At 37.7% G+C, this 23,154-nt stretch overlaps 3 protein-coding genes across 4 annotated transcripts; all 3 read right to left on the bottom strand.

Annotated features, from left to right (window-relative positions):
• Positions 1 to 402: 402 nt before the first annotated feature.
• On the bottom strand, positions 403 to 4,518 carry tmem9b (TMEM9 domain family, member B). Its single transcript, XM_066700867.1, has 5 exons — positions 4,273 to 4,518; positions 3,305 to 3,396; positions 2,764 to 2,872; positions 1,969 to 2,103; positions 403 to 1,875 (listed from the first exon to the last, which is right to left on the bottom strand). Exons 1-5 carry the CDS (start codon positions 4,369 to 4,371, stop codon positions 1,720 to 1,722), a joined length of 591 nt encoding a protein of 196 aa, XP_066556964.1. The 5' UTR covers positions 4,372 to 4,518; the 3' UTR covers positions 403 to 1,719.
• Positions 4,519 to 10,082: 5,564 nt separating this feature from the next.
• On the bottom strand, positions 10,083 to 16,475 carry LOC136748853 (nuclear receptor-interacting protein 3). Its single transcript, XM_066702892.1, has 7 exons — positions 16,228 to 16,475; positions 13,839 to 14,021; positions 13,040 to 13,122; positions 12,385 to 12,524; positions 12,109 to 12,161; positions 11,903 to 12,000; positions 10,083 to 11,601 (listed from the first exon to the last, which is right to left on the bottom strand). Exons 1-7 carry the CDS (start codon positions 16,399 to 16,401, stop codon positions 11,586 to 11,588), a joined length of 747 nt encoding a protein of 248 aa, XP_066558989.1. The 5' UTR covers positions 16,402 to 16,475; the 3' UTR covers positions 10,083 to 11,585.
• Positions 16,476 to 16,793: 318 nt separating this feature from the next.
• Positions 16,794 to 23,027, bottom strand: LOC136747730 (forkhead box protein M1). Of its 2 annotated transcripts, none has more exons than XM_066700865.1 (8): positions 22,972 to 23,027; positions 22,373 to 22,460; positions 22,070 to 22,176; positions 21,741 to 21,914; positions 21,324 to 21,452; positions 20,921 to 20,957; positions 20,209 to 20,375; positions 16,794 to 18,365 (listed from the first exon to the last, which is right to left on the bottom strand). In XM_066700865.1, exons 2-8 carry the CDS (start codon positions 22,431 to 22,433, stop codon positions 17,667 to 17,669), a joined length of 1,374 nt encoding a protein of 457 aa, XP_066556962.1. In that variant the 5' UTR covers positions 22,434 to 22,460; positions 22,972 to 23,027; the 3' UTR covers positions 16,794 to 17,666. The 2 variants fall into 2 exon arrangements, with proteins under 2 accessions (XP_066556962.1, XP_066556963.1); XM_066700866.1 differs by lacking the exon at positions 22,972 to 23,027 and adding an exon at positions 22,733 to 22,954.
• Between the last annotated feature and the right edge of the window lie 127 nt (positions 23,028 to 23,154).

The following is a 23,154-nucleotide window of genomic DNA, read 5'->3' as shown; positions in this document are numbered from 1 at the left end:
ACGCAGTCTGTATTATATATATATATAAATACCCAGATTACTTCACCATCCCCGTTTCCCTCATTGTCGCGGATGAGTGAGCAAGAAAGTGAGGAATTCTGAATCACTTTGGTTCTACATATAAAAGCAGTACCTGCGTTTATTTCTATAACTTTAACCCTAAGCACGTACAAGTAGGTCATTTGCGTAATTTCCGTACTGTGGCGCATAACAACTTAGTGTACAGTATAATTTACGTCTTTTTTTTTGACAATTACATTACTAAGCATGTCTCAATTTCAGATGCAGAATCAGGTTGTGCGATATTTTCTGTCAAATATAGTATTGAGTGTAGATTTGTATTATTGTGGTGCATTTAGTGTATATCCATTCAAAAGGTTGATTAAAAGAATACCACTCCGGTTTTACACACAATAGGGAATTTATTTATTTGGAAGGTATCACACACACATGGTATAAGAGGTTAGAAACACCTTTAATTTAAGACCTAAGACAATCGATGTCCATTGCCATCATATACACTCAGCAGCAGTACCTCCCCTATAAAGTATCACAGACAAAAAATAATATTTCTAAAAAATTAAAAAAATTAAAAGCTAACGAATTTTTAGCAACTGTGTCTTAAGAGGATGTTTCCCCCTCCATGTAAATGTACAATGCCCATTATTTCAGATCAATTTCTATTACAGAAATGCTATTGAAGATGTGTGAAGTCATTACAGAGTGTATTGTTCTCAAAAACACATGACTTGATTGCCTTCATATTGTTAAATCCCATGAATAATGCAAATGTGAGTGGCACCCTGTGCAACAGTGTGGACATTCAAAAATGTGATGATTATAAAGAGTGAGATCCTGTCCAACAATCTGAACATTAAGAAGTAAAGATATAGTAAACATTGTTGGAAAACCTTTTAATTTCCTCATTAGCAAAGGGAGATAAAATGTGATGTTCCTGGAGATAGTGAAAATCAGAAAGTGATAAATACACAAAGATGTACTTTCCTTCTAACAATTTACCCAAGTACTCAACTACATATTAACCATTAGGAGTCAGACTCTGTTTGTTTTTTTAATAGTCTTCCAAACTATATTGTTAGGATTGATATAATGAATCACAGGTGAGAGTTTATTCAAATACTGCACATTAAATGTGTGTTGTAAGTGCAAAAAGTTTTCAGATTTTCTTAAAAATGCATCAGTTCATGCAAGCCTCTCTGAAGAAGACGTATATTACACACAACCATGGATATTCCATCATCTTCTAGGGAACACAACTCCTACATGAACCCAAGGAAAAAGACCATACACATGATCAACTGCTATATACATACTTACATTGAAATATATAATTAGAGTCCCCACCATATTAAAATGAACAATCTGGACAACTCCACGGTTTTTCAATGTTCCTGCATCAGGCCCTGCATGGTTACCGAAGCTACCAGATACAGATGCCTTTGTATCCGTTCAATTTCATGCTTTTTGTGCGACACGTACTGATCTCCAACTCAAGGCTGTGCATCTTAATATGACAGGGCTTGGGCTCTATATATACTGAGTAAAGATGCAACAGTCAGAACTAGCTGTTAGTGAAGGAAATAGGCAGACAGAAGACACATATGAAAGGTTGGAGGAGTTTGGAAGACCCGGTCACAGTGAATACGCTCCTCCAGTCACAATTTCAGCTAGCATGACATGGTAAAACGAGACAGCCGTTTAACTCAGCACCACGTGCCGATCAAAGACCGATTTGCGCTGCTCTTGGACCTGTCTCTTCCACCGCTGCTGGGCGTACTCCACTTTGTTCAGCACATTGGTCCGAGAGCGAGAGCGAGAGAGCACATCGTGAGCATTGGCGAAGGGCTGGTGGTCCTAAAACAACAACACAAAGGTGCAGGGATTAAAAGTAATGTCTTTAGGGATACACAGGCTGCAAGGCATCTGGTCAGAATGTGGACAACATACCCCTACTTCATCATCACTCTGTATGAGCTGGGAGTGTCCAAACAGACGTCTCTTCAGCACCGGCTCCAGCAGGGTCAGGTACACCATGTAGAGAAGCAGGAGGCCCAGGATGGACAGGTAAATTATGATGGTCACCTGCGACCAAAGTGGTACATTGTATCATTGTTGTGGTTTAAGACGTTTTCATCTTAACACACTTCATCACGGTCGCACAACACCAGCCCTTCAGTGGCACAGGATCTTCTGTATTCTAATATCCTCAGATCTTACCTGGACCAGCTTACACCTTTTATCCTCCAGTTTGAATGTCTTAAAGAGACCTTTAAAAACATGGTGCATTGAAGCTTTCCGCGTCTTGAGCTACATACCTATGCTTTACAATCATTCTCCTTCATGATCATCACACCAAATCATTGGATTTGGTATTCAAAAGTGTCGTGACCAGTAGCTCCACCACTAGAATAAAATGAGCTAGCCTACATTCTGTTAAACATCAAAAAAGTACTTATTCTAGCATTCTAGAATTTGAAATATGAAAAACAGCTGCTGCTTTTTAAAACCTCAACCTTCTATTAACATGTCAAAGCGGGGAAGGGAAATAAATAATCAAAATCTATTAAAGAAGAGTCTTGAAAGTCCTTTTAAAGCGAAACCTGCCTTATATAACGTAAAACATGGTTCACCTAAAAAAAAAATACAGAACTATTATATTAATTAACAACAAAGTCCTCAATATTATATTATAAAAAGAAAAAAAATAGAAGACAAGAAGGAAGAAAACCAACTGGCCCTTACTTTAATAGTGACTGAACTTCTTTCTTCATATTTGCACTCACAGCGCAAACAATAAGCCTCCACATCTCGACCAGGTACTGGCATGGGCTCCACTACGTGTAGGCAGTTACTAGAAAAAAGGAAGAACACAGAAAACCAAGATTGAATAATTTCATCATTGTTTTGTAGTCACAGCTAAAATATGCAGCCTAGTTAAAATGCTTCTCGGGAGTTTAACTGTAAGAATGCTCTTGCCCGCCCCTTTTTTTTTTTTGGTTTAACTAAAATTACAAAGACAAATATCTGCTACAGATCACCAGAACTGCCCTCTCTATAATAAGCAAAATATCCATGTTGGGTTGATTAATCACTCTTCTGTAGTATCAAGTATAAATCCCTGCAGTGTTAGGGTGTGTAGATGAGTTAAATAAGATAAATATGTGGTTAATCTGGTTTTCTTCTTACCCACATAGATTAGCTATTTATTACAATATTAATGAGCACACCTGAAAAACTGTGCACATCCCACATATAAAAACTGGATTGACCTTATGTCACATACCAATCTTTCTGTGACACATTTTGGTTGTAAATCTGCCCAGGTAGGTCTTTATAGGGTGGGCAAATGCATTTACATCGGATGTCTTCTGAATTCTGTAAGGAGAAAAATGTATGAACTAACAAAGACTTCATACCTTATACATATACAACTCTGGAAAAAATTAAGAGACCATTGCAAAATTATCAGTTTCTCTGGTTTTACTATTTATACAGTAGGTATGTGTTTGGGTAAAATGAACATTTTTGTTATATTCTATAAACTGCTGACAAAATTTCTCCCAAATTCCAAATAAAAATATGAATGGAATGGCTGCCATACATGTTTCCACAGCTGTATATATGTTTTTAGATTTAGATTTCAAATGTACAATTTACTTATTTGTTAGTGCTATACATAATTACAAAAGCAACGATTTGAATGCAGGTTTGGCACATGACAGCACAAATAATTAAAATATAAGTATTTTAAAAGAGAGAGACAAATCATTAGAAGTATTATACTAACAAAACCAATATGCAAACTGTAGGCTATATTAGGAAACTGGGACTAGCATTGCCAGTAAAGGCATTTCAGCCTATTGTATGAAACCACCTAAAACATAGGAAGAGTAAACTGTCAACACCCAGTTATCCTAGCTATAGCTATGAATTTCAACTAAATTAAACAACAATATTATAAGACAGAAACTTCACAACCCTTTTAAGCAACCTGAATCTATAGACGAGCCATATTTTACAACGTTAACCTCATGCAGAACAGGGCAAATGTTGAACTTACAGAAACCTGATCAATTATTTACAGATATTTGAAAATTACTTGATGACACCTGACCAGATTTCTCTGTACATCTTATCGACTAGGTTGTCAAGGGTAAAGCTGCTACATTAACTATTTATTCTGCAGTTTCTAGTTATGGAGGTCGATTTAAATGACCCAGAAAGCAAAACAACAAAAGGGCGACTCTTTACCTTTGCGTCCGCTTTCTGTGTTGATATCAACAACGCAAAACAAATGCAAGAAAACAGCTGAAAATAAGCTGCGATGCTGTCGCCATTTCGGGAGGCCATTGTTTCTCGGCTGAAATTATATAGAGGCAGGAAATGTTATTGATCATTCAAAACAAAAAAAAGTAGGAAATCATCGGAATTGCCCAATAAGTTGCTCTCATTTCTCCATTTCTCGCATCGGATCACCTGCTAAAAGACTTCCTGTTTCGGTACATCATGCCAAACATGTCCGTAGAGCAACTTTCCCTCAGGAAACTGATTTGTTTAATTGTTTTTTATTTGCATAGTAGTTCCGTTAATGTTAGCACTATACTGGTTTTATTATGTGGTAACTGCAACTACTGATTTTTTATTTAAATATATATATATATATATACATACACATTATTCCTTTGGTATGTTTTAAGTGAAGCATGTTTTCAAAGGCGACTTGGTGTTACCGCAAAAAGATTCCCTGTTTACATTTATCAGCTGTTCCGCAGACGCAATTGTACACTTTGTTGTTGTTATAATTATACAGTGATATATACACTCATGAATAACACTAAAAACAGCAGTTGTAATCGTAATTATGTATTTGAAATAGCAATTTTCATGTTTTTGGTGTGTATTTAGTTGATATACAACTTGCATATCCGTCATCATCTTCATCATCATCAACAGAACCCATGTGTCAAACTGGCCTGTAAAGATAAGGTTATGCTTTTGTTTGTGAGATTTGTTTTATGTTTCACAGCACATTTGCCAGTAAGATACATGTTCACAGTGCGACTTGCTGGTTGTTTCAGTGAGCGACGTGACGTTTGCCTCGCTCTGCATCGCGGCTGCGTGTGCGCAGTGAGGCGCAGGGCGTCGGTGTTGATTTGCGCCTGTGCGCAGGATTAGCGCAGGATTAGCGCAGGATTAGCGCAGCAGCTGCAGGGGCCCAGGTGTGTGGTGTTTCCACAGCAACTCCCCATGAATATGATCCCTCAGACTTGCTGACAGCTGCAGCATCAATCATGCTCCCAGGCTGTTCCTCTTAATTACTCATAAATAATGGATCCTGAATCAAGTATAACAAGAACCTGTTTTTTTCTCAATTTCCAAAGACGTCTTACTGATAATGTTTGATTTTTATTCATCAAAGCCCCATCGAATCATTTCCCAGTTGCTTAAAATATTAATGGCCCATGGGATTTTCGACTCTTTGAATTTATTCTGAAACAGGTGTGTTATATGTAACATCTGCATTGAGAATATGTTATTTATTTCTATACAATTTCCCATTAATTGCATGGGTTTTGATTTTTGTATTTAGTCTTTAATGTAGTCTGCAATCCAACTTTAAAAATACTAAATGCCTCCATAGTTATTTACAGTAAAGCTATTTAATACAGTTAAAGTGTTGCTTTGACAGTAATATAAATCTAAATGATGTTAAATGTACTATAAACACGTTTATAAACCAACATAAAATAACATTTCACATGAATATATTAGACTATAGATTTGAACCATTCAGTAAATCCTTGTTTTAATGGAACAATAATTAGTTTGTTATGTTAAAATGATTGCTGCTTTTTATGTACCATGTTTCTCTAGATTTTATTATTGTGCAATAAATGTAAGGGGACGTCCTTTATGGATGGCAAGTGCAGTTATAAATCATAAATCATATTGTCTCAGCATAGGAGATCATTCTGGAAATTAAGCAGAAAATTAAACAAAGTTGCACAGATGTAAAATGTCAGGAAATGTTCTGAAATTGACTTTCACATTCAGTTCTAATGGAGCCCCAATGAACTGGGATAAAATCTATTTAGAGTTATGATCTCATTTGCAATCATGTTCTGGTTAGTCAATGCATTATCAGTGCACAGTATGCCATTTTCCGTGTGGACATCAAGTCATTATGCTTTCAGTTATGAATGGCTTGAGGCCAGCATTAACAGACCTTCCTGGTGCCTCCTCAATATATAAGGTATAACCCATTAGTGGCTATCCAGTTCCACTAATGCAGCTGTGTTCCAGGGAGGAGGTGAAACAAAAAAATACATTACACTAAACACAACTTTTATAAACTCCCCTCAACATGTTCATCAAAACGGGTAATCTAAGAAAGCACTCTTTTCTCTCTGGAAAAAAAAAATCAACACAGCCCACACTTAAATGATTGTCCTTCATTTAAACTGAATTTAATTCAAACTGATTCAAAGTAATTAAGTAACTTTTCAAAGTCTCTTTCAGACCTTTTTCAGACCCAGGCTCTGTATTTGCATTGTGTTACCAGAGCAAATGTCCTGGCTAAGCTCTTCAGTCAACAGTCAATTGTACACCCAGCTCAATACAACCTTCAGCTGCCATTCTTGACTCCATTGGAAATCCTTTTAATGAGGCACTCCACTTACACTTTGTATGTTACAATCAGGTACTCTGTTGCCATCATAGCTACTGCACTACATAACCCTCTCCTAATACTTTATATAGCATTTGTTCTTGAGTCCACAAAGGTATTTAATTAGGACTAATTAGTCTTTCTGGTAAATGTATTCACACTGAGGCACAGACTCTTGAAATAAGTCTTCTCTTCTCTTCTCTTTCCTGCTGAGACCTGCTTTGGGAGTTTAAGGTCATGGTGTGTGGCTCCCCAGGCCTGATTGTTAGTGCTTACATTAGAGAGGCACTGACTAGCAGGAAGGCAGTTGGGGTTCTTTAATTATCACACCCAATAGAGGTTTACTTATTTGTTTGTTTTTTCTCTCATCCACCCAGAGTTGAGGAAGGGTAGTTCCACATGTCCATTCAGAAACTAACTGATAGGTTTAAGGGGACAGAACAAAATGAAGGCAAGACCCAAAACACCTGCCTAAGCAATTCCCACTGAAGAAGTATAGCAATACTCGGTCAGCAACATCAGACGATCACACGACATCACGTCCAAAAATTGCTTGATCACATCAGGAAGGGACACCACTAGATTGTTTTTGAAGTATATTTAATCAGATAAAGATTTCCTGGCAATAGGTGTCCATCCAGGTTTGTCCTAGTACACCCTAAAATATAATAATATAAAATATAATTCAGGGGAGTTATGTAGTGCTGTGTCTCAACTTTAAATTCAGATGTCTGGTCCAAATACAGTATAACAGAAAGCGACTGAATATCTCTCCTAGACCTGTAAAAGATTCAAAATGAACATATGACTAGTCTCTGTTATATGAATTCATTTCTTCTAATTAGAGCATATTCTGGCATCAATTATTTCAGTAGTTTACAAACCCAATTGTGACCCCCCCCCATACACACACACACACACCCCGTTACAGGCAATGATCCAGGGAGCTGTTGCAGAGGTGGTGACTGGGGAGGATGTGAGATGAGAAGCAATGAATGCTGAACGCTGGGGTTGTGTGTGATATGGACAGCGTATTTATACTTCATTGGGCAGAAGTGAGTAACCAAAATCAGAGTTGTCTGCTCCTGAAATGTTATTCAATGTTGTTTCAGATGAGACACTGGCTCTGTAACATTGGTGCTTTCATATATTGATTGTTGTTCCAATTACTTCTTAGCACGATCGTGGCATATATCAGCTTATAGTTTAAGGACCATTTTACCTCATTATGTTTCATAACTGCTCAATGAATTAGTCTAGTGCACTCCAAGGACATATATAAGGATTCAGATTGGATTTTAGTGGAATATCGTGGGAGCCAATCCCTGTCAAGGCTGGTAATGATAATGCCCATCTGTCACAACGAGATGGATAAATGCCTAGCAGCTTTACACACTTCCAAGCCATCGACAGGAGACTTTTATTCACACTTATTAAACACCTTCCCTGCTGTAACTGTGTCCATGGCTTCTACCTGTCCAATCTCTACACCAGCTTCTCCTCCAATTGCATTTATTTTTCATCACACGAAACCTCACTGTCGAAGGCAAGAATTAGGCACAGTGCGTCTGTGTTTGAATCACATTCTGTTTGGTGCTGTAAGTTGTTTTCACGGTCTGTTTTCTTGGTGGTGTAAGGAGAATTGACAGGTCTGTGCTGGTCTGGTGACAGGGTGTGCTGTGCAGGCCTCACAAAAAGACAGTCAATGTAAGAAACACAATTTGCTGTGCGAGAGTATACAACACATATTAGTCATTAAGTTGTTCAGATTTATTTATTATGTGAAAGATAAAAGGCATATTTATATGTTTAAAGCAAAGTAACTGAAGGACACTCGGATTGGCCCTTTTAAAAAAGAAGTACAATTAAGTGCGATATAAATATACTTTCACTACACTAAACATAACTTTTAATCCTAGATTCTCAGTAGTATGGTGACAGTATACTGACTGAATACTACTTTACTCAGTAAGTACACCTTCAGTATACTGAAAGTATAGTCAGAATATTATTGCTAATTCGGGATCAAAAGGTACATATAGCATAATACAAGTATATTTAATAAACTGTACTTTACATACTTTGAATAAGCTACATTCATATCTTAAAAACATATATATTTTGGGAGAAAACGATTTCTTGTCAATATGCTATAATGCTATATCATTACATATGAGGCTACCTGGTGAAAGGAAATCTACAAAGTGCCTAAGATGATTTGAAAACTCACACTCCTAGAGACCAGTGACCTCAATAATGTTTGAGCCCTGGATTGTATGTGTCTGGTAGAGGCAGTCTATGAGAACACGTTATTTGATAAATAACCACAAAGGGAAATGTGGATAGCTATTAAGTTATTTATAATGTTATTTTTGAACATATCCCATTAAATATGTATTCGTTTTTTTTGCTGCTTGATGTGACTGGTTCGTCGGTTCTCTTCTGCAGTCGATGCTGACAGCCATTCTTTCCGGCATCATTAGTGAGCTTCCTGGGCCAGGACAGCACCTGAAGATTGGTTGTCTGTCATCGTGGAATGACACGCAAGGGCACCTGGCCCTTCCGAGAAAATGAGATACTCAGTCCTGCTTCAGCAAACCACAGATAACAGAGAAAATGTAAAGGAAAAAAAGAAACATGTAGCAGAGACTCTGTTCAGTATTCCCCACCACTATCATTTTAACCTGAAAAACGTATTTTATTCTGAGAATTCATATTTGGGAGAACAAAAATCAATACTTAATCATCATGTTAATCGTGACTGAACATATTGTACTGATCCCCAAGCCAGATTTTACTGTGATGTAAGGCATTATAATTTCCATCGCTGTCCATTAAGCACCACTGATTGTGTTCTCTTAACAGTGTTAAATTGCCTCTTCAAGGAGCTTAGAGACCTAGAGTCCACAGTTTCATAGCTCTCAATATCTCATATACTGCAATCACTAGAATGTAGCATCAAAAGAAAACCTGCTAGCTTTCACAAAAATACATTTTTTTCTCCATTACCTGACATAAAAGGCTAATCAATCCAGTTTAATAAAGAGGGAGTGAACACGCTTTACTCCTCCAAATAATACAATCATTAGGTTGAGCTAATGCAGCTTGTCATTTGTTTTCATATTTTGTGATGAGTGGTGTGACGTTTAGAACAGACAGTTCCTTTCCAAGCATCTTTGATGTACTGATACAGCAGTAGTTGAAGGTGCAATCGTTACTGAGAAAACTGAGGTTTGAAGACAGGCTTTGTCTTGCATTTGTATAAGGGCTGCCTGTAAGGATGTTTCAGTAGTCGTGGCTAATGGTGTTACCAGCCAAAAGATAATAGTAGAAAAGAAAATCCCAGTTTCAATGTTAAAAGGCTTTACACACTCCACACACACACACACACAAAACTGTATTTTGTTTGTGTTAAAAATTTATTTGACATTGACATTTTCTGTGTCTTAATAGGCAGTATTCAGAATTAGTTATTGTTTTGTTCCGGGGGGTGGGTTTTATAGATGCTGTTTTTTGTTAAGTGACATTCTGCAAAACAAGTTTGTTAATATTCTAGTTAACACCATTTCCATAATATTTAAATCCTGAAGTGTAATTAAACCATACTGTACTTTTATTTTATTTTATTTAAATCATATGGGCTGATCACACTATAAACTATAATTGCAACCTACTTCTACCAAAACTTAAGTAGTCACATTCCAAGATCTAATGACCAGCTTCTGAGAAAATACAGCGATCATCTATTACAACACATAGAAAATACTTCTTTCAATTTCAATTTGGTTGAGACAGTAACTTCTCAAGTCATTTAACATGTGAACTATATTCATCATACTACATATCTGTTCTGTGCAATAAATATAATTTTATCAAAATACATTCACAAAAATTCATCAATATATATGTGTGTGTGTGTATATATGTATATATATATATATATATATATATGTATATATATAAACTAATACAAAGTGGCAATTACTTAAATAAGACTAAAAAATACAGCTGCTAATAGAGAAGTAAAGAACAGTCTCATAAATACAGGCACTAGGCTGAAAGGTACAGCTGGTATCCAGACACAAATCAGCATGAAATAAAAGCTTAAAATGTGGCTGCAGCATAAAATACTACACAGCGGTGTAATTTTCCTTGTTCCAAACTATTCCTACAAACAGAGTGTGAATGTCCCTTGATTCAGGTGGTACATTTGTCTTTCTTTATTCTATTAGATAAGGCTCAGGCTGGGACAGTAGTGTTTAGAGAAGGGAGATACTGGTTATCAGGGGATAAAATGGGTGTTTATTATGTTTATTATTATTTTCTTTTTTAAATAAATAAAAGGCCGCTGTTTCTCATGAAGCACTTGGGGCTCTGATACAGCCTCACTCAAAGCAGCTACTGGTCAGATTTCTACAGTCTGATATTAAAGACACTGCTGGACCTGGAACAATTATGTAACCCTTGCTGAAATGTGTACTTGGGAACCCCAGATTTTAGCCTCCAACTGAAGCACCCTTTGATTAGGAAACCTCAAGCAATATGAAAACACTGAATATTGCAGTATTTATGAATACGGGTATCTGTACTCAAGGATTTTGCTCTTTACACAATGTTCTGTATTCAACAGTATTTACTACTGTGCAGGCAGATATTGTGACTAGGACAATGCTTCTCCTTTATATATAATTCACCATGGCCACATTCAGAGGAGAAACTAGCTAAGGGCTTATCTGCACGAGAAACAGTGTCACGTTTCCATTTTGTGCCCAATTGTAGGAATTCTAATTAAGCTTCTGTGCACAGATTGTTAGCGGTAGCTGTCAAGATTTTAACACAGGAAACAAGCTGAGCCTGGATCTATGTGCTGTGTCCCGTACTGTGGAAAATACATCTTTCAGACTCCAGGAGAGCTGATTTGTAAAGAGGGAGGAAAAAATAAAAGACAGAAAACATTGGTTGGTAATAGTCTAAGCAATAATTGTATGCATCTACCACACGTTAATCATTAGCACTGATTGCATTTACTTGAATTAAATATGCAATCATTGTGAAACAATAAAGCCTATACAATATTCTATAATAAGTCTTCACAGTATAGATCTCTGTGAAGGACATCTTGACACACTACACAATTTGAAGACCCAGCAAGGTCATCTAGCAGGGTTGAAACAGTAAAACAAGTTTGTGTTAAACAGTGTAATAGTTACCTACCTTTCCTCGCGTGACATGCTTTTACCATCAATAAACTCAACTTGCTCCCTTTCTGTTCGACCCAGAACCAGGAATTGCTTTTCTGTGTCTATAACACACTGAAACAAGATGATAAAAACCTCCTTATTACATCTATACATAATAAATATTCATATATATGAAATTGTACTGAACCATCAATGATCTCTATTTATGAGGTACATTACCTTCAATGACCTCAGAGTTCTGTTGCCCAGAGACATAAACTGCCTGTCACTTTCTACAAAATAAACCATTTAAATATCAGGAGTGAGAACTGTACAAATCACTGGACAGTCAAACATCACAGTGTTTCAAAAGGTTACAACAATTTTAATTTCACCTCTTCACAGGCATTCAGCATATGGAAATTATTACTTTTTGTACAATTGTGCACATAATCGTGATTCACATAGACAATCAAAAACGTACTTAGAATTTTTCAATCCATATTGCAAACTCACCAACAACAAGTACTGAGCAGTCAGCCTTCACTTGTCCAATCGTCAGGCTCATTTTTTCGATCTGTCCCAAGACTTGCAAATTACGTGGAAACAGGAGAGTGTCCGTTTCCATTTTATTCATGTTGACAGCTTCCTTTAAACTGAAATGGTCAACAGCCATGTAAGAAGAGAGCACTACATTTCACAAACTGAAGTGCAAGCCCTGCCTGAGAATCAAACACAAGCAACAGACTTAATAAGGTCCATTTTCTATTATGTTAGTTACTACTACACTCTTTGCTACTACTCCTGGTTTTGCCAATTTAATGCATTTACCAACTCTACAATAGAGTTATGTAAATATGTAAATATAAAGGAGCAGTGGGCCTGAAACAGGTCCCTGTGGCACTCCTCTTGGTTCTATACCAGATGTTATCAGACAATCTATAATGCAATGACACCTGCTGGTGAATCTAGGAACAACAGCACAACATTTGCAATTAAGGTATTGTTTTTCTTTTCTTTTCTTTTAAGAAAAACTGTTGTTGTACAGAATACAAGTCTCCCATTAGGAAAACAGGAGTCTGATTAATTATGAGTGCCCTTACACAGGCTCCTCTGACTGCAATTTTGCCTAAAAAGAAACATACACATTGTAATTGTTTACGAAACATACCCAAGCCGATCCAGACAGGCAGCTGAAATGAGGTTAAACTTGCAGCCAGTGTCAATTAAGACCTTTATCTCCCTTCCAGAACACTGTGTAAGAGAGCCGGGGCGGAAGAGGGAAGAAATGAAGAAGATAATTATTGTAGAAAACATTTATCTACCACCGAGCAGTACAACCACGCCTTCAGACAATGCCACAATGTTATCTTCAATTAAAAACAGTGAAAGCTATGCGGCTGTCATAATATTCAATGCACAGCAGCATAAATATACATCAAAACGTTCACCTCTGACAGAAATTGCAGCTTGGACCTTTTAATTGCATTAGCTACTAAAAGTGTAGGAGAGTATATCACACTGTATTTCTCCTCCAGAAGACTTGAAGGTTAGTAGGAGGATGTCTGTTTGTGTTGATAGAGTATCCAGTATTCTGGATAAAGTAAAAGCATGTCTAATGTGTCTTCTTACTTTGCCAGGTAAAAGTAAATGTGACTAATAAGTCGTGGTTGAGGGGGGATGGGGACAGGTGGGAGGCTTACACTGTGATCTTTCCCCTTAAAAAAGCTTAATTTGAAAAGATGCTGCATCAGTTGCAATCAAATCCAACAAATACTGAAAGGAAGAAAAACATTTTTTCATTCAAGGTATAAAGGCAATCTGGCAGTTTTGTTAAAATGTGTAATTCACCCTATTAAAGACTTTTTAGGTCTTTTTAAGAGAGTCTTTTGCCAATGGTTCTATCTGATGCCACACAGTGATGTTAATTGCCAATGTTTCTTCTGTCCTAGCTTTTCATCTGGTGTTACCTTGCAGGACACAAATATGAGGTCCTCCTCCTCTTGGGTTATCAGGCTCTCCTGCTTACTGTGGTGAATGCCATTGCTCTGTACAACTATCCCATTGTTTGCAGGTTTGGGTCCACGGTTGTTCAATCGGAACCGCGACAAATTCGTTTCCAGTAATCGTCTCTGCAGAATGCTGTGGGGCTGCTGCAAAAAATACAAACATCATGACACCAGTCAAGGAAGAATAACATGTCTGATGGCTACTGCAATACTGTCTAGATATTGAATTTACTGACCATTAATATTACAAAGATCCAGTTTAAATACCTCTGAGCTGAAGTTGTCAATCAAATTACACATGCTAGCTCCACCATCTAAAAGTGATATTACAATATTTACCGACCTTATGTATAAATGTTGTTGAAATTTTTTTCATAGTCGTAATATTGATCCACCCTTTTAAATAGGTTTTATACCCGATCTGAAAAAAACAACAAAACGTATGACAACTCTTCGCTTTTTTTTGTTTACTTGAGAGTGAGTGACTGCGCAGCAACACCTTCAATGGTTCAGCATTCACAATCTGATATTCATCCAAGCAAATCTGATCCACAAATTGACTATAGAGTTTCCTCCTCTCTTAGCTTTGTAGACCACCCCCCCTCCAAAAATAACCATTGTAATAATTTACTTCTTTACCCCCTGCTGGAAAACAAATGTATTGCCTAACAGTTACGTGCTATTGCATTAGCTCAAATAATGTTTTAAGGAGGATTGGAGAGAGTGAGGGAGGGATTTTAATTATGTCCCCAGAACTGTATGCAGTGTAAATGAGCCCCATGTAATTTTTGCGTCTCGCTTCATGAATCACGTTACCCCAACCTGACAGCCAGTCAGCCTCAACCAACACCCACACATCAACTGGAACTAAGAGCCCCTCTACTCCTACAATTAAAGACTGGATAGACTCCAAGATTAAAACTGCTGCTTATGCTCAAATGTAAACTAGATTAGTTGATAATGATCATGATTTCAAGACTTTGAAGTTCTTTATTGTGCCACACATGTAGATTGTAAAATATAGCACTCATTGGTATTCTTCATTGTCAATCAATCAATGACTCTACACACAATATAAAGCCTTGCTATGGTCTGGAGCAGCTTTTATTGTACCCTTGTTTTGGTTGTTATATGCATATGTAACACCCACACATCATCAGGGGGATTGGGCAGCAACCTGTGAGTCACTAATAGACCTGCCACACCTCCCTTAGTTCTACCTGCTTTGCCCTGGAAAACACAGGCTCAGCAGCAGCTCCCACATTAATTATACAGGTGACAAGGACACATACTAAACCCACATTGGTGTACGCTGGGGAAAGACTTTCCAGAAGACCCATGAATTATCATTTATTTTCCAAAGGTTCTTATCTTTCTTATTAGAATCACAACCAGGCAATGTGTCATATGCCTAAAAAAAGGGCTGGTTGTTAGTAATCCTCTTTTTCCTTATTATATATATATATATATATATATATATATATATATATATATATATATATATATATATGTTTAAATATTTTAGCTTCATCATATCATCTGTAAAACATCCCTCTTTCTGGCACCAGAATTGTTGCTGAAATGCCTTATGAATACAGACTGCTCTGGTTAGGTATAAAACAAGTCGTTTTTAGGATCAGGGTTTAACAAGGAGATCATCAGGGTGTACATTTCAAAGGTTACAATAGATCTAAACATTTTATTTGTTTGTTTATTTGTTAGTTTTTCTAGATTGAGAAATTAGTTCTGAGAATAGCAGCAACACATAATATTAGCGTTATGGGAGATCCGGTCCACTAAATAATAATACTCGCATATGTCTTTACTATACCTATAAAACGCGTGGTGTACTAAACAAATAGGTTTGAAAGGGGTAACTATTTATAAATCACATTGATACAAAACAAGCATCTCAAAATGAGCTCTAATTGATATATATAATTATAAATAAATAATGATACATATACTATTATATATAATTATTAATACGATCTTAATAGATTACATCTTATTAATAAGATTATTATTGTTGTTAGCTCTCATACAATTGTTTTCACTGAAGTATTTATTATTTAGAATAAAAGCCAAAGCAATACCAACAAAATAAAATGTTTTTATTACCAGTGTTTAACAAAATAATATTATGAACACTACTACTGGTAATAATAATAATAATAATAAACTTTAATCTGCTCACCAATAATCTCCAGAACATTCCGCTGTCCTTCATAAATTATTATTATTATTATTAGCTACCGTTCAATTGTCACACTTTGTCACTTCTTGCAAAAACAGGGCAGGGCGAAATCACACATACGCACCCACACGAGACAGACACATACAATCCTACCATTTCTTTGGAAGATCCCAATTTCTTTAGTCCGTCTAATGGCAGCAGGTCTGCCGAGTCCTTGTGGATAAACTGCACCGCCTGCTTCATCCTCCTCTGCTGCCTCAGGGCAGCCGCCTCTCGCAGGTCCATGTCCTTCCTGCTGCCTTCCGTCAGGACACCCGAATAAAACATGTCGAAGATCTGCCAGCAAACCCAGAAAACTGTGCGTCGCTCTGCCAGCGCCTTATATACAGGTGAGCCGCGCCGACGTGCCTCGACACTGACACTGCGCACCGAGAGGATGTGCCAGCTCCACTACAGCATGGCTTTAACACATGACATACAAATACAAGTGCACAGCATCCACAGCAGTATCTTGAAAGGATGAATGCTAGTTAAACATTTGCTAGTTTGGAGACAATGTAACCAATAGTGATAGAAAGAGACTTTAGGTGCAAAACGACTTAATTACCCACTTTCAGTTTTTTGAAGCTTGTTAATTATATATATATATATAATAGGTTATCAATATTAATGTACTGTATTGTGCATTGTATACATTTTAAGCTATCCACAAGAATGCATCATTTTCATGGACACATTTATTGTACAGTTTAACCATTCAATAAACTGATAACATAGTAGAGTATCTTGCTATAAAAGGAGTGCTGTACAGGAAAATTGTGCAGATCTGTAACCAACGTACTTTTACATGTGAAAACAAGACCACATAAAGGGCAGCAAGAACTTCTAATACAAGACAAGTCTGTCCGAATAGACAAAAACACAAGATGGAACCAATTTTTCAAATGTATCCTGTATTCTTTTCTCCCCGAGTTAAGGCGCAACCTTGATCTAGTCAGACTGAAGTGCTGAAAGGTCTTTGACCGTGATGCCATGAAGGACAAACTAAGCTTGGTATAGAGCACCACCGAACTGGGAAAGAGGAAATTGGCAGTTAATCCACATGAAGTGAGCTCTTGAGATTCATGCTGGTGATTATGTAGGGCAGCAATTAAAAGCCACATCAATTTAAATAGAATATACAAAATAACAGTTTATCTAATCAAAATTAACTTGGTGTACTACAATTACACAATCTGCTGTAACAGTGAGGTTTTATAACACCAATTCCAAACACATACATTCAGCCATGGTACCCATTTTGAAGAAGCAATAGAGAAGTATGACATTGGGACAAATGCACACAAATTGCAGCACTTGTTTTTGCACGATGATAGATTTATTTATTTTCTGGCCATAGTGCATCCCCCCCATTTAATAAACATAATTTGAGACTCTCCTAAATAATTTTTTCTATTTACAACAAAATAATCTTCACAACATTATAGTACAATAATATAATTTCTTAATTCTTACTGGACAGCATACCTCCATTATTGTTCCTATACAATATGGTTATATAATTAACAGATGTGTTGTGATGCAGAGCACAGTCACTGACAGTCCGATGCAAATGCTGACCAGCTGATGCTGGCCATGTCAGTTCCCTCTTCAATGTCTGGAAGTGTGAAGTCAGCAAAGACGCTTTCACTCTTGTGCTCAAAGCCCGGTCCCTCCGTCACTCTGGCTCCTTTAATGGGAGTGAATCCAAGGAACGTGAACTCCGACAACTCTCTCTCACTGTTATTATTCTCATGACTGGATTTGGCATTTTCCCTGAGGGGTGCAAAGCCAAGACTTTCATAACCCAGACTCACAGCATCTGGAGACTTAAAGAAACTGCCATCAAGAAAACTATCCAGAGACTTTGGAGGGGTGTCCCCCATCTGCAGAGAGACATTGGGGGAGAGTAACGCAGAGTTGGTGCACGGTGTTGACGTGGTTAGGACCTCCATTTTCTTCTTAGTAGGAGTCTTAAAAGGAGATGAACTGAATACCCCACTGTCTGTCTTCTCTTCTGAAGAAATGTTTCTTTCGCTGTCTACACCCGAGTCATTTGATAAGCCAGGCGTGTCCTGCAACAGCGGCTCAGGCTCCTTCAGTGTCTGGTGTTTCTGCTTCCGTTTCAGACGGGGCCTCTGCGGAGGGCATTTATTCTGGTGCTTTGCTATGGTTGACTCCCTCGACACCGTGTTGGTTAGTGCAGGTACTTGAGAACTAACTACAGTATGGATCCCTCTGGATATAGGGAGCTGGAGAGAATGTGAAACAAGTTGGTTTTAAGAATTAACAACAAATCATATTGCAATATTGGAAGGACATTACCAACTGTAAGTAATTACAACAAAAGAACCATTTAGCCAGTTGGAAAGCAATTCTGGCACAATGCTTTCTACACTTAGAAGCCACTCAAATGGGTAAGGTTTATTATCAGCGCATACGAGTTACAGGCATTCAATAGCTAATAATTATCTACATTTAGTTTAAAAGGTACAATTATGCATAAATAGAAAGAGTCAAGCTTTAGTTTTTATACTGAAACACAGTTGTTTCTTCCTAAGATTATGGACAGCTTGTCAGGTGTGTGTGTGTATACACTCGCCTAAAGGATTATTAGGAACACCATACTAATACTGTGTTTGACCCCCTTTCGCCTTCAGAACTGCCTTAATTCTACGTGGCATTGATTCAACAAGGTGCTGAAAGCATTCTTTAGAAATGTTGGCCCATATTGATAGGATAGCATCTTGCAGTTGATGGAGATTTGTGGGATGCACATCCAGGGCACGAAGCTCCCGTTCCACCACATCCCAAAGATGCTCTATTGGGTTGAGATCTGGTGACTGTGGGGGCCAGTTTAGTACAGTGAACTCATTGTCATGTTCAAGAAACCAATTTGAAATGATTCCACCTTTGTGACATGGTGCATTATCCTGCTGGAAGTAGCCATCAGAGGATGGGTACATGGTGGTCATAAAGGGATGGACATGGTCAGAAACAATGCTCAGGTAGGCCGTAGCATTTAAACGATGCCCAATTGGCACTAAGGGGCCTAAAGTGTGCCAAGAAAACATCCCCCACACCATTACACCACCACCACCAGCCTGCACAGTGGTAACAAGGCATGATGGATCCATGTTCTCATTCTGTTTACGCCAAATTCTGACTCGACCATCTGAATGTCTCAACAGAAATCGAGACTCATCAGACCAGGCAACATTTTTCCAGTCTTCAACTGTCCAATTTTGGTGAGCTTGTGCAAATTGTAGCCTCTTTTTCCTATTTGTAGTGGAGATGAGTGGTACCCGGTGGGGTCTTCTGCTGTTGTAGCCCATCCGCCTCAAGGTTGTACGTGTTGTGGCTTCACAAATGCTTTGCTGCATACCTCGGTTGTAACGAGTGGTTATTTCAGTCAAAGTTGCTCTTCTATCAGCTTGAATCAGTCGGCCCATTCCCCTCTGACCTCTAGCATCAACAAGGCATTTTCGGCCACAGGACTGCCGCATACTGGATGTTTTTCCCTTTTCACACCATTCTTTGTAAACCCTAGAAATGGTTGTGCGTGAAAATCCGAGTAACTGAGCAGATTGTGAAATACTCAGACCGGCCCGTCTGGCACCAACAACCATGCCACGCTCAAAATTGCTTAAATCACCTTTCTTTCCCATTCAGACATTCAGTTTGGAGTTCAGGAGATTGTCTTGACCAGGACCACACCCCTAAACGCATTGAAGCAACTGCCATGTGATTGGTTGGTTAGATAATTGCATTAATGAGAAATTGAACAGGTGTTCCTAATAATCCTTTAGGTGAGTGTATATGCATACATGACGATGGATATATACATGCCTTTACACACATTTATATTTTACAGTAAATAAATCAATCTCAGGATAATCTTATTACTACAGCCAGTATTGTGTATGAAAAACACAGCAACTAGCAACAGATGGCCATGACTATCTAATGTATCTAGTCATGGGTAGTGTTCACTCCATCACAAGGCAAGCCGCAGATGTACACTATGTATGTTGGCACATATAGCTGCAGTTCACAAAGCAAGGTCAACAAATGCAATCTGAACGACTTAATTACCTTCGGAACAATAACCCTCTGTACGGTGGTAGCCTGGGTGTTGAAAGTGGGGCGGTGGGGTGCCACGGATGCCTGACAGAAGGCAGGGGGGTTTATGAAGACTGGGACAGAGACCAGGCAAGGCGCAATGCCACGAGGTAGCAAAGGATGAATTTTCTTCACACCACCTACCAATTATAAGCAAGCAGAGAAGCAGAGACATTCAACACATGGACCCGGGGACACAAATGGAAATTGGGCTTCAAGGCATTCAAGACGGAAAACAGGAGACGCTTCTTCACACAGAGAGTTGTTACAATCTGGAACAAACTCCCCAGCGATGTGGTTGAAGCTGAAAATTTGGGAACCTTTAAAAATAGACTGGATAGGATCCTTGGATCACTTAGTTATTAATGGACACCAAATGAGCACGATGGGGCGAATGGCCTCCTCTCCTTTGTAAACTTTCTTATGTTCTTATGTTTCTAATTATAATGACCACTTTAGGTTGAAAAGCAAAATTAAATGTTGTAATATGAAGTATTACAAATTAAGCAATCTACATAGACACGTATTAATATTCTAAACATCTGACATCTTTAAACTTCAATGAGTTGTTAATTAGGAAAGAAATATGTATAAACCTGGCATGGCGATGTGTTATTATGACCTTATTATGGCCTTGTTGCCTTATTATTCAGTCAGATGCAATAAAAGCACAATGTAAAGGTACCTTTTTTTTCATTTGGCATTTTTGGAACTCCAGTATTCTGAAAAAGGACAGAAAATGTGATGACATTAATGTAAGTGCATACTTCATTTTCTGTTATGTATACAATCTTTGCACAGTGCCCGTTATATCAGCTGTAAACATACACTTTCAACGTTAACTGTGCCAGTTGTGTTCCTGGAAGCCCATCCTGTTCTGGGTTCACTGGGAACTTCATTGGGAATGTTTATTAAAAGAAAAAGGTGTCAAAAGAAGAACTAGGTTGTAAATGTGACTGTTGCTCATCCCCAACATTTAATACAGTAGACTGGTTTTAACCAAGCCTATTTAACGTGACACTCAGCTTGTGAAATTTAACACATGCCACACAACACTGTGTATTAATGTAACCCTTACTGTAACTTACAATCTGCTTTAGTGATGGAAGGATATCTGGTTCAGTATTGGCTTTCATGGTCCAAAAGGAGGTTCTTCCACTGTTTTCGGTCTCGCGTACGAAGATGTCCCGGATTGACAGACTGTGTCGGATGGAATTCTGTCAAAGAGACATATTCTGAAGAATCTTGTGATGAAAAGCCCTTAAACACATCTAAATGCTCAACTTTAATATCGCATCATATATAAAATGTAATTGAAACATCACAATTGGCGATATTTCATTATGCAAGTGTTCATTCCCCACGTAATTTACATTTTATGTATACAATGGAGATTTGAACCATACAAAAAACAACACAGGTTATTTTCAAACATAATTCTTTTGTCATGTCTTTATTTTTAAATCCAGCAATTATTGAACAAACTTAATCTAGATTGCATTTACCTTCCACCCAGGATTGGCACAGTATTTGTAATATGGAAAATGGTCCTGCACCCAGGCGTAGATCTGTGGGAGAGCCAGACGTTTTCCAGGAGCACTATTTAGAGCCAGCTTAATAAGCTCTGAATAAGAATATGGAGGACGCTTAAGTGAAGGACATTTTGGAGGCTTCACGGTCTAAAAAAGGAAGAAAGAACTTCCAGTAAGAAGCCACACAGAAAATACAGCCCTTACACTAGAGAAGACGTCACAAAAACAGAACCATACAAGACCAAATGACATTTCAACTTCTCAGGAACTCGCAGTAAAATCACCATTGTTGTCCCTCTTACCTTGATTTTTGGGGATGCCTTCTTTTTCTCTGGAACCATACCGGTACAAGAGAACCTTCCAAGCCAGTTAATATTAGTCAGACTGTCATCCAGGTCTGCCCCATTTTCTGTAACACAATTCACTCAGATGAAGACGTAAAGCAACAGGACAGTATAGTAATAAATTTGAAGAAAACCAAGACAATCATATTAACCAGGTGCCAGATACACATATATTTTAGTTCAATCTTAGCAAACAGTAATATTATTTTTTCAAAGGATTTAACCTTTTAGAACAGAAAACATGGAAACATCATAGGTTACCTTCATTTTCTTGATTCTCCATGGTATTTAAAACGTGTGTTTCGCACTTTTTCCAAAGCATGAAAATATGAGGACTGTCATCAGACACCTAAAGATGCAGAAGAGAGATCGGTCAACAGGTTGTGTTCCTCCCCTCTTTCTTAGCTCATTGAGTATTCATAATAGGATACGTTCTCTTAAATAGTACCTTGTAGTTCTAGTAATGTAGATTGCTTGTGGATATTATTATTAATATTACCATGACAAGACTAGGTAAAATCATCTGAGGTAACGAAACCATAAAAGGCAACCCAGATTGAACTGCCGGATTATTTATATTATAATATAGATAAAGGTCACAATTCAAATTGAATTTCTTACCGATTAATTGAAGCTAAGATAAGAAAGCAATCTAACTCCATTGTGCACAAAAGTAATTGCTTACACTGCATTTTTTATCTCTTTAATTCTCTAAGCAAGATGAGAACACGATATGATCACACAAGATGCAAACATTGTGCTTTCTACAGGAGTTTCTCGATAGTTTCTATCTTACTTAACAAATGGTGTCTTCCATGTAAGACTAATATACAAAAGACAAAACACTCTCTCATCCTCACCCATTCCTTGTTGTGGCTCTCCAGTCAGAACGGTTTTGAAATCGGATGCTTTAATTGCTCTAGCCAATCGTGGGCCGGCTTTAGATCTCGCGTTACTTTGTATCACGAAGATTCCAGACTATGACACAATGACGCTCTCTAGCGCCGTTTTCCGTTTCGGTGGACACTGCCGTAAAAAGTACC

Source organism: Amia ocellicauda, chromosome 4 (genome assembly GCF_036373705.1).
Source record: "Amia ocellicauda isolate fAmiCal2 chromosome 4, fAmiCal2.hap1, whole genome shotgun sequence".
Lineage (NCBI taxonomy): Eukaryota > Metazoa > Chordata > Actinopteri > Amiiformes > Amiidae > Amia > Amia ocellicauda.
The sequence above is the reverse complement of the archived record's forward strand: the minus strand, read 5'-3'. Positions and strand labels throughout refer to the sequence as shown.

Coding starts and splice junctions, on each gene's coding strand:
- tmem9b (XM_066700867.1), bottom strand. CDS start 4,371: ATGGCCTCCCGAAATGGCGACAGCATCGCAGCTTATTTTCAGCTGTTT. Junction 2,873..3,304: donor AATGTGTCACAGAAAGATTG/GTATGTGACATA, acceptor CCTTTTTTCTAG/TAACTGCCTACACGTAGTGG. Junction 2,104..2,763: donor GAAGTTCAGTCACTATTAAA/GTAAGGGCCAGT, acceptor CTTTGGTCGCAG/GTGACCATCATAATTTACCT.
- LOC136748853 (XM_066702892.1), bottom strand. CDS start 16,401: ATGTTTTATTCGGGTGTCCTGACGGAAGGCAGCAGGAAGGACATGGAC. Junction 12,525..13,039: donor GCCTGTCTGGATCGGCTTGG/GTATGTTTCGTA, acceptor TGACCATTTCAG/TTTAAAGGAAGCTGTCAACA. Junction 12,162..12,384: donor CTGCTCAGTACTTGTTGTTG/GTGAGTTTGCAA, acceptor TTTATTTTGTAG/AAAGTGACAGGCAGTTTATG.
- LOC136747730 (XM_066700865.1), bottom strand. CDS start 22,433: ATGCTTTGGAAAAAGTGCGAAACACACGTTTTAAATACCATGGAGAAT. Junction 20,958..21,323: donor TTCCATCACTAAAGCAGATT/GTAAGTTACAGT, acceptor GTCCTTTTTCAG/AATACTGGAGTTCCAAAAAT. Junction 18,366..20,208: donor AGAGGGTTATTGTTCCGAAG/GTAATTAAGTCG, acceptor CATTCTCTCCAG/CTCCCTATATCCAGAGGGAT.